This window comes from Cervus elaphus, chromosome 14 (assembly GCF_910594005.1).
Source record: "Cervus elaphus chromosome 14, mCerEla1.1, whole genome shotgun sequence".
Classification (NCBI taxonomy): Eukaryota; Metazoa; Chordata; class Mammalia; order Artiodactyla; family Cervidae; genus Cervus; species Cervus elaphus.
The window spans coordinates 52,824,451-52,835,377 of NC_057828.1; the positions used below are offsets into that span (position 1 = coordinate 52,824,451).

Sequence of the window (10,927 nt, forward strand, 5' to 3'; positions counted from 1 at the left end):
AGGTGGCTAGCGCTTCATGTTTGTGGGCTGGGCTGGGCTGTCCTTGCTGTCCGGGGCCCTCAGCCTGTTCTTTTTCCCTTGATAGGAGCCAGCAGGCTGGGCTGTAGGAGGAAAGAGGGCCTGTCCTGCTTCATTCCAGGCCTCCTCCCTCTGGGCTATGGCCTGCTCATCCCTGCACCAGGCCATCCCCCTGCCACTTGTGGTCTCAAAGAGGCCTTGGCACACCCCCACTTGGTGCCATGTTTGTCTGACCCTCTGGGGCTCTGGAAAGGCACCAGTGCCTGGGCCAGCCACCTTTCTGCTGAGGACACACACAGGGACACACGTGCACACACAAACTGTGGGGAAGAGGTCCTGCTGAGGGCGCACAGGCACACTCACGTGCAATCACCCACACTCTTGGGAAAGGGGTTCTACTTAGGGTGCACACAAATGCACAAACACACCCATGAGGAAGGGGTTCTGATGAGGGCGCACACATACAGGTGCACAGAAACTCATATACACCTACGAGGAAGGGACTTTGTTAAGGGCACGCACACATACACACACGCACACAGGATGGGAAGGAGTTCTGCTGAGGGCACCTACACGCACACATCTCCACAGGCAAGGGGTTCTGGTGAGGGCACACATAGCCTGCCTGGTTCCTAAGGATCCACCAGCTGATGTGTGCTGACCTTCTGGGCCCTGAAGAGGCCAGAGCTCGTTGCCGGTGCTCGAAGGCCGTGGCCGTAACATTCAGCTGCTGGTTCTCGGGGCAGGAAGCTCATGGGCTCCGTGTGACCACCACCTGCAGGAAATGGACAGAGGTCATCTTTGAGGGCGTGTTTCTTTGTGTCATTGACCTAGGAGTGCCTATGTCTGACCCTGTGTGCAATGCCGGTGGGGCAGGGGTCTCCACAGTGCTGTTTCCAGTCGGCTGTGCTCACCAGTTGGACAGGGTAGCGCTGGAGGCTCCAGGACTGGATCCTGGAAGACTGGCTTGTATGAGGGTGGCAGTGTGCCAGGAAGTGAGTGCTGTTCTTGGAGAGGAGGAGCTCGGGGACCTTGGGAGGAACCCCTGGGGGAGGCTGAGGGTGGCAGCCATGTGGTCCCCTATGTCCTGTGGACATGATGTGGGCTCTAGGGAGCACTTGACCACATGTCCTTGTCTAGGCACAGAACTAATATTCTGAAACTGTTGTCTCTGTTTCTTCTATGGGAGACAGTGAGGTAATATGTTAGGTTTAGGCTTTGTTTTCCCAACAACCTTATGCTTTCCACATCAGCAGCTGTCAGTGGGCTCCTCCTCTCTCGGTGTGTATTTTGTCTTCGGTTTTACTGAGTGACACAGCATCACACGTGGCTCTGTGTGGCCTGGGAAGACTTGGTAGGAGCCCGGCCGGCTGGGGTCAGGGGCTGCCCTGACACTGTCCCTGGGCCTCCCGGGTGGGGTGCTCACTCCGTACGTGCAGTCCTCAGAGTCACTTGTGCTAAGAAAACAGAGATGGTGGTGAACAGGGCTTATTCAGGAGAAATCAAATGTAGGCTCTACAGAATGGATCTTCTTTGTATTTGCCCTTCCTTATTCCAAAAGGGGATGCAGGCTGGGGCCTCTCATGCTGGTGGGGGGTGCGGAACTGAGTGACACACAGCAGTTTCCACGCTGACCATGCACTTGTCCCACAGAAAACAAGTCTGCCCCCAGCCCTGCACCCCAGTGTCTTGCCCCTGCAGACCCACCATCCTGGCGGCTCCTGCCATGTCAAGGGCTGGCAGGATGCGCGTGTGCTCAGAGTGCCTCCTTCCTCCTGGTGCCCAGTCCTGTGGCTCTGCTCTTGCCCACAGTGCCTGCAGTCTGTGTGGCTTTGTTCCTCTTTCCAGCACATAGGGCAGGGCCAGAGGTGGTGGACATGGCATTTGCCTCACCTTGCCTGGGCCTTCCCACTGTGGTCACTCCATTTACAAGATGTAGAGTCAGGTGCTGAGGCCATTGTTGGGTCTGTTTTCCAGGTTACCTGTCCTGCTGCCGTTTTCTGGATGACAATCAGATCGTTACCAGCTCTGGAGACACCACCTGGTGAGTCCCAGCGCGCTGAACCTGTCTCACACTGCCCTCCCCGCTGTGCAGCTGAGCCTCAGGGAAGTCCTCAGCTAAGCCACTGTGACTGGACGTGGCCCCGGGGCTTCAGACACAGGTGCCAAGAGGTGGACCAGTTCATGGTGCTCTGTGTAGATGGGAAGGTGCAGTTTTGAACAACTAAGAACTGATTTTGAAACTAGAACTCTGCGTGAAACACCGGCTTGTCTCTTCCTCACAGTTCGCCTTTGTGGGCCACAGTTACTAGCCTTGGGGGGTGCGCTTCAGCCCCCCTCAGGTGAGCGCTGCCTCCCTGTGGACTCTGAGCACAGCTTCAAAGTAGCAGGTGTCATAGGAATTTCACCTTATTGGTGGAAGACACTGAAACTCTGTGAAGTGTTCACTTGTGGCACCAAAACATATCCTCTAAAATCATCGAGCAGTTGAGTCATTTCAGGCTTCAACTGTCCCTGTGGGTTTTTCTGACTCTTTGAGGCAAGATGTGGTGGCCGAGAGCCAGCAAGCCACACGGGAGGGGCAGGTGCGCCCTGGCCAGCCCTGCCTGGTGAGGTGTCCTTTGTGTGTGCGCTCACTGAAGATTTGCAGTCTGTCTTGACTGCCAGTTTAGGAAGAACCTCTGTATTAGAAGGTATTTTCGGAAGCTTTTTCACTTGGGAAGGATGTTTTTTGGACTGGGGTGGGGGAGGTTGTCTTCCTTCCTTCCTGCTTGTCCTTCAGGCCCTAGAGAGGGGTCCCCCATGCTTGGATGTGGGGGCTGAGTTGAGCTGGTTTTCTGTGAGGCTGACAGGGGACGAGTAGCATCTGATGGCCTTGCTTCTGTGGGCGAAGCACAGAAACCATGCATGCGTCCTCGCCACGCTGCCGTGTCTCCCCTTTCTCTGGCCTGGAGTAGCCTCTCAAGCTGATGGCCATGGGCCCCACGCTTGGCTCTGCCCCACGGAGTGACCCAGCCTCTGGTCTCTGGCGGGCATGGAGCTGTCCAGCAGGGGCACCAACTGGAGGCCTTCTGCTGCCCCTCATGAGTCCTTGTGGGGCCCAAGTGTGCGGCCCAGTCCACAAGTGTCCCCGCTGGACAGGGACTCGGCTCCCTCTTCTGCTGATGTGTGAGCTGGTGTGAGAATCAGAGAAGCCCCGGGCGGACTCATCCATGTCGTGTGTGTGCTTGGCTCTGTAACAACCCATTTGAGCAAAGTCACTACTGGATGTGGATCTGTCTTAGGTGAAGCGTGGATGCTTGCTGCAGGCCTGGGGGTTTGAGGGAGTCTGTTTGTGTATCTGGTCTTCCAAGCAAGGGGTAACCCCTGTCATTGCTCTGTCCCAGTGCCCTGTGGGACATCGAGACTGGCCAGCAGACGACCACGTTCACTGGACACACCGGGGACGTCATGAGCCTTTCGCTCGCTCCGGACACCAGACTGTTTGTCTCTGGTGCTTGTGACGCTTCAGCCAAACTCTGGGACGTGCGAGAAGGGATGTGCCGGCAAACCTTCACCGGCCACGAGTCTGACATCAACGCCATCTGTGTGAGTTGAGGTTATAGGTGTGGGTCAGGGCCCCTGGCTGGCGGTCAGCAGGTTAGAGTCCTCAGGAGCTGCAGCTGTGTCAGCCAGTTGGAAAATGTTTTCAGGGTTAGGTGTTCTGTCTTTTCTATGCAAATACAGTCGAATGGACAAAATCTCCCTGTGGGAGACTTGGCTGTGATTCACTCTGTCCCAGCGAGGCCCGCATGTGTCCCACTCCCAGGGTGACCAGTGACTGACCGTGAGGCTTCCTCTTGTTGGGGGCAAATAGTCCCGTAACGGACCCTGTCAGCCCAGCCTCCGCGGGGCCCTGGGGGCACAGCAGTGGAGGGAGCCTGCCCTTGTCCACGTTGCCCTGACAGGAGGGCCTGGCCATCTGAGGAGCCGGAGGTGGGGAGGGGGAGAAAGTGTCTGCTTGCTGAGTCGTCCTCCACGCAGGAAGCCTGACTCCAGCACCTGTGGGCACCCAGCCATGGGTGACAGCCACACTCCTGCTGTTCCCTTGGGACCATGGTGGTGATGGGAAGCCAACTCTTCGCCGAGGTCTGGTCCCTCCTGGTCCCTGCGCAGCGTCTGCTGTTCCAGCCAGAGCCTGGTCCTAGCTGGTCTTCAGCTCCTGTGCCCATAGTACCCTGCATCGGGCAGTCTGCATTTCCAGTGTGTCTTTCTGTCCGTTGGCAAACTGTCTTGGCTTGCTTGCTCTTTCCAGTTCTTCCCAAATGGCAATGCATTTGCCACCGGCTCAGACGACGCCACCTGCCGGCTGTTCGACCTCCGTGCGGACCAGGAGCTCATGACGTACTCCCATGACAACATCATCTGCGGGATCACCTCCGTCTCCTTCTCCAAGAGCGGACGCCTCCTTCTCGCAGGGTACGACGACTTCAACTGCAACGTCTGGGACGCCCTCAAGGCCGACAGGGCAGGTAGGCAGTTGCTGGGCCTCACCAGGTCTGCAAAGGGATAGGGTACACATCACCTGCGACATGGGGGCTGGCAGAGGGACAGGAGCCAGGCCCCAGCACGAGAAGCTCTTGGCGGTACCGTGTGGCTCACTCAGGCAGGACCGGGCCAGCCGCGTCCTCATAGCACCCTCCCATTGTAGAGCTCCTGCTCTGGGGGGGCCCCTCTTCCTCTCCTGCTCCCCCAAGTGCCTCCAGGTCTGCGGCCTCTGTCCTGACAGCACAGGGTGCTCTGAGATACAGCCTCAGGTCCCTCTGGAAAGATGTGGCTGATGATCGTCTAAGCACTGACCACTGACTGTCACGGGGTGCCCTGTTTGGGGGGAGGGGGATCACTGTGCCTGTCCTAAAGGACCACCCTCTGCGTCCCTCATGAGCCCTCTGTGTTGGGATCCTTTCTTCACCACCAAGGCCTGGCAGGGACTGGAAGTGGGGGTTTCTGGGTCCACTTCAGCAAGTGGTTGGACCCCAGGCTGACCACACTGTCCTCGGCCCCCAGGGGTCTTGGCCGGGCATGACAACCGCGTGAGCTGCCTGGGGGTAACTGATGACGGGATGGCCGTGGCGACGGGGTCCTGGGACAGCTTCCTCAAAATCTGGAACTAACCCTGACAGGTAAGAGGCAGCCCACACCCTTCCCTGCTTGCGACTCCATGTTTCTTACAACATGGAGGGAGCTGTGGGTTGGAGCTCCTGGGGTCATTTGGATGTGGCTGCTCTGGGCTCTCAGGCAGGTGAGCTCTGCGGTTAGCCTGAGTACTGGCTGTGCCCCCATCCTGAGCGGGTGCAGCTACCATGCCACTCTGCACCTGGGCCAGGTGCTGCGTTTCTCTTCATGGTCTCTCAATTCTGTTTAAAGCAGCAGGTGGACGCCACAGTGACTGGAAGACCATTCCAGCCTTGGAGCGTTGCAGATAGCATTTCCCATCCACCCCTACTAACGCGGACGCCCTGCACCCCTCAGAACTTCAAAAGGGCAAGACCTTCCCCTCACTTATTGCTGAAACCAAGAGCACAATTCCCACTGAGAGAAGAATCTCTGTGCTGTAACTAAAACGAATCGTGCATTCCTTCCGGGACCATTGTCTTTGTTTTCTTTTTTTTTTGTTTGTTTTGAATGAATTTAAAAGGAAATACTATAATAAAAATGTTAACGAGAAGGTAAACTTGAGTGTAATTGTAAGACAGACACAACTTTTTACTAGTTTATTTGAAATATTGATCAGTAATCCTGTTTGGTGATATTCATGCAAACCAAGTTGAGGACTTCATCTTGTAATTGACTCTGAATTCTAGATTGTGTTTGTAACAGGATTTTGCAGACATGATTCATATTTCCTTCTTAAAATACATTTCTTTCTGCTTGTAGTTAAACAGAGAAGGAGGGTCTGGTGTGGCCTCTCTCAGATTGTTAATGATGTAAATTTAGTCCCTGGTTTTTTTACTTCTTGTCTCGTGTCACATGACTGTCGTGCGCATGGTGTAGAAGGATGATGCTGAGAAGTCAAGGAACTGAGCACGCGGACAAACAGTGACCGCGTCAGGCGCCTTTCCCCTGACCCACCCTCTCCCCTCAGTTCGGTTTTTAGTCTCACCCGGTCTCCTTGTGAAGTTGGAGGGAGGCTGACAGAACAGCGCGACACTACCCTGTGCCCCACCCGGCCATCACGAGCCTCCGTCCTCAAGAGCGGTGCCGTCCTGTGCGTGGAGAGTCAGTCAGTTATTTGTGTATGAAACAATGTACAAATCAATGTTTTGAAAATAATGATCTCAAACTTTCTAAGTTAAATTTTAAAAAACCTGATCGTTTGCCATATGGGGTGGGTTTGCTCTTAGAACCGCATGCTGTAGAAATGCTCACAGTGCATATAGGACTCAGTCCTTAGATGTTCTTTTTCTTTTAAGAAATAACCTCTTTGAAGTTGTGACGTCGCGCTCTGTCCACTTTGCGTCGCTCCTCTGTGCACACGCATCGCATTGGAGGCCGTGCAGTTAGCGGCTCTACACGCTCGCCTGGCGAGATGTCACTGTTTTCTTTCTTTAAAAAACAAGTCCTGTTCCAAAATCGTTGTTGGATGGGGTGGGGGGTGTACAGGGAACGGAGTCCCCGGCCTCCCTTGTGGATTCCTCACGGCCCGCCTCTCCCGGGAACCAGCCTTTGTGCTGAGGCAGACCACTTTTCTAACATGCAGATGTCCCTGGTTCCGTGCGCGTCCAGTGTTGGGCAGCGGTGCTGGGACAACGCGGGCCTCCTCCCCGCACCAGCGCCCCCGTAGCGGCAGCAGTGGCTTCTCCACCTGTGTTTGCACCATCCTGTGCGCCCTGTGCCCTGGACCCGCAGAGAGTGGGATGAGCCCCCGCCCCCGTCGGCACCTCTGTAGAGCTCTCTGCACCCTGTCCCTCACCTTTTGTATTTAATTTTAAAGTCAATGTACTGCAAGGAAGCTGGATGCAAGATAGATCCTATATTCAACTGTACTGTTATTTAAGATGTAATAAAGCAGTTTGACATGAGGGATCTTGGCGTGACTGCTCATTTGTGGGGCTGTTTCGGTGTCGGAGGCAGTTGCTTCCCCTGCTGCCCACTCTTCTGTCCATGTCCCTTGTCCCCATCACAGTTCAGCTCAGTTCAGTCGCTCAGTCGTGTCCGACTCTGGGACCCCATGAACCGTAGCACGCCAGGCCTCCCTGTCCATCACCAACTCCCGGAGTTTACCCATGAAAAGTGTGGCTGGTCCTCAGATGGCCCTGCAGAGCAGTGGTGTCCTGTGAGCCCTGGCCCTTCATCCCTGGGTAGCAGTCTGTCCTTTCCTCTTCTGAGCCTGAGCCACAGCCCCTCCTTCCCTCCGCTCCCCAAGAATACTTAGGACCTTACTGAATAGACAGTACTTCTCTTCAGATCAGACTGTTTTCATCTTTGAATGAAGAGAACTGCGTCTTACAAGAAAGAATGAGCATCAGCCCCCCACATGTGAGAGAAAGTGCACTTCAGTGAGGAGAACCCCTCACTCCACCCTCCGCCCCCGCCACAGGATCCAGACCTGCTTCTGCTGCAGGAAATAGTTTTCCTTCAGCCCTCGGTGTTCCATAAGGTTATGAAGGCTGCCTCAGTATTCCCCTGGGTCAGGTTCATAAATAAGCGAAGACTGCTCTCAGTGGGAAGTGTTCCCGCCTGAATCTCCCATTTCCGAGGATCAGGAAGACACAGGCATCAGGTCCACACCGACCCCCACCCCCAGCTTTGCCCCTGGGGAGGGGTGGCTGGGACTGGCACCTTCTCGGGTTGCTTCTGCAAGGACCATGGGTGCAGTTTCTGGGTGACTGACAGCCTGAACAGTGGGTTCGCCTGGTTTCAACCTCCGCCCCCACTTCTCTCTGGAATAAATCTGTTACTTGAATGTTTTAACTGCCAACTGCCTCACAGAATGCCAGAGAGCATCTGAGGTGCTCCCTGGGCTGGCAGCCTGAGGTGGGGGAGGGAGGGTCTCCTGGGGTCAGGAAGCAAGCCTTTATTCTGGCACAGGGCACACCTGCTGCTGGCCACCTGCAGAGGGAGCAGGTGGGCACAGGAGCCTCTGCGAGGGCCAGCTCACCCAGGGATCCTCTGAGCTGGGGCCGGGGATGCTGCGACTGAGCCTTCTGCTGCCTTGACACCACTGGCCCACCTCAGGAAAGTGGTCACTGAAAATGTGTTGGGGACGCTGAGGACAGGCAGCCAGAGGTGTTAAGTGACACCACTGGCACTGTGCTGCCCGGAGTGAACCTCGGACTTGATGCTGGAAGCCCAGGACCCTTGGGAGGCGCAAGCACGTGGCTCCCAGGGCCTGGATGCACCTGGGAAGTGACATCCTCCTGTCCCACCTCCCCTCCAGGGCGCCTGTTCTTTCTTCCTCCAGCCTCATCCCACAGCCTCCGTCCCTAGTGGCTCCGCTGACTCTGGAGGGCATTCCTGTATCTGGTGTGATGTCCATACTCTGCCCCGGACCCTCGGTTGCTGGATACAAACTGAGTCCTTGCAGGGAGCCTGGGATTACCTGGGCCCCCACCTCGGTTCTCAAGTGCACGCGTGGTGTCCACCCCACCCAGCACCAGCACCCACACAATTCCTGACCCTCCACGGAGAGCACATAGGGAGGTCCACCTGACCTGTGAGAGCAGGAAAAGGCTGCCCTGCCCCCGCCACTCTTGCTCCAACTCCCCCACATCTCCACCATTCCCAACTCCTGGAGTCCAGCCAAATGGAAGGGGCAGAAAATCCTATTCTTTCACATCCTTCCAGTGTGACCTGGGGCCAGTTACTTGGCCTCTCTGTGCCTGAGATTCCCTGTGAGAAAGCACCTGCTTTGAGAGGCCCTGTGAGAACCTGGTGAGTCCCACGCGTGTGAGGTGCTGGAGCGGCTGTCAGAGAACCCAGCACTGGGGGGGACACCCTGTCCACAGGGAGACCCCATGTCTCTCAGCCACGTCCCCCTTCAGGTGTTGGGCAACCTCCCTCCACTCTGTCCCCCGCAGCCAGGCAGAGCTGAGGCCTACTTCCCCAAGAGCTTGGAGCAGGACCCCAAAGAGAAGTGCTGTCTCCAGACCCTGCACCCAAATCCAAAGGTGCTTCCTGCCTGAGTGAGTCCAGCTCTGGGCAGGCAGCCCTGTCTGCTCCCTCTATAGCCCCACTTCCTCCATTTCCATCCCCCACCCTTGCTGTCCCCCATCTTTCCACACTTGGAAGAGGAGGCGTCCAGGTTTGGGGTATCTAAAGCTTACATGGTAGGGGAGCCATGTTTACAGAAAAGAACACAAACATTAGAGTCCTGCAGTGTGGCACTGTGAAAGGTCACGCCCATGGCCTTTCCTGAACCCTCAGCCCCTCTGAGGCGCACCAGCAGCCCTGCCCAGCCCACGTGGGCCTGACTGGTATCAATCCCCCATCCCTACACCTGCCTGCATTCCTGCTGCTGATCCTTCCCTCTGCCCCCTGGCCCAGCTCATTTCAGCTCAGCCCTGCTCTCAGCCCAAGCAAGATCTCTTCCGGGAACCTTCCAGAGGCCTAAAGTGCCCCTCCCTGCACTGTCCTTCTGGACCACAGGGTGTAAGCTGGAGGCTCCGAGGTCCCAGGGCAGCCTCAGGGCCTGCTGGGAGAAATTGCACAACAGGTTCAGTTGAGGGAAGCCACAGCCCCATCTTCTCATCTCTGAAATGCGGAAGCGCTCCTGCCTGAGGTCCTGGGTGGACAGACCCCCATGGTCACAAACACACACCACACAAGTTCCCTTTAGAGAAGGGTGCACAGGAAGGGTGCCTGCTGGGTGACCTTGTCTAATTACCAGGCCAGTGCTTCCTTCTCTGCATACTCTGCTTGCCCTAGAAGGTTCTTGGGGGGCCTAGCCAAGCATTCGTATTATTATGCTAATAATATCCAAAAAATACAACTCAAAAGGCTTTTCTTTTCTGTGGGTGTGGCTGGGGGTCACTTTGAGGAAGTGGTTGGGTTTACAAAATAACCAGATATGGGGAAGTTTGGAGCTTGAGAAATCCTCCCAAATTCCCGCCATCCTTGCCCCACTTGCCATTCACCCTTGATGACCCCATGGTCCCATGGTCATGTAAGAGGTGTCCTTTGCTGTGCCCAGGTGTGTTCGAGGTCTCTGAATACACGGCCAGGAGTTCCCAGCCAGAGAAGATGTCAGTAGCAGGTATGGAGATGCAGAAATTTAGAGGCCAGGCTGCTGCAAAAGACCTCGTTGTCTGCACATGGCCTGGGCCAGGAGCTCTGTCCAGGAGGCCTAGTGGGAGAGGAAAAAGGTGGCTCACCCGGGCTCATTTACAGAGGCCCTGCATCATCGCAGCCAGGAACCCACCACACCACTGGGACACTTGACTCACTGCCCTGGTGGTGTCAATTCAGCAAGACTTGGGTAACCCACCATGCCTGGACTTGGGGGTGCAGGAGAGCAGTTCCCTCTTGGCCCCTTCCTCCCTCCTCTCTAGGTCCTCCAGTGAGAAAGCACAGTGTTGGCAGGTCACCCTCGAGGGGCCCCGCTTGAGACCTTGCCCAGAGTCCCTCAGGTTCTGGGAGTGTGCAAGGACCCGCCGGGCTGCTTGGGATGGGCCAGGCCCACGACGGCACGACCAGGCCGCTGCCTCCACCTGTGCCCTGTGCTGGCAGCCAAGGGCCGCAGTTCTATTCCACAGTACTTTCCTTCTAAGCAGTGGTTAAGGAGTCCGCGGCAGGTCGTGCCGGCACTCGCTGGGCCGCAGTCAGCCCACCGGGAGGGATGCGGGAGGGGCGGGGGGCCCGGGTTGGCGAACGTGCTTAGGACACAGCGAGGTGAGTGGGCAGCTAGGGTAGCCCTGAGGTCCCCGCTCCT

The 10,927-nt window shown here is 56.5% G+C and overlaps 1 protein-coding gene across 4 annotated transcripts in view; it reads left to right on the forward strand.

Annotated features, from left to right (window-relative positions):
- The window catches only part of GNB1 (G protein subunit beta 1), a 75,912-nt gene extending 68,829 nt beyond the window's left edge, over nt 1-7,083 (forward strand). For 2 of the 4 annotated variants that reach the window (XM_043924691.1, XM_043924693.1), the window contains 5 exons: nt 1,996-2,062; nt 3,405-3,606; nt 4,313-4,529; nt 5,065-5,180; nt 5,425-7,083. In XM_043924691.1, coding sequence (XP_043780626.1) covers nt 1,996-2,062; nt 3,405-3,606; nt 4,313-4,529; nt 5,065-5,171 — 593 coding nt within the window. In that variant the 3' untranslated portion in view covers nt 5,172-5,180; nt 5,425-7,083. The remainder of the gene's footprint in view (nt 1-1,995; nt 2,063-3,404; nt 3,607-4,312; nt 4,530-5,064; nt 5,181-5,424) is intronic. The other 2 variants (XM_043924690.1, XM_043924692.1) reach the window with 1 other exon arrangement.
- The last annotated feature ends 3,844 nt before the right edge of the window (nt 7,084-10,927 follow it).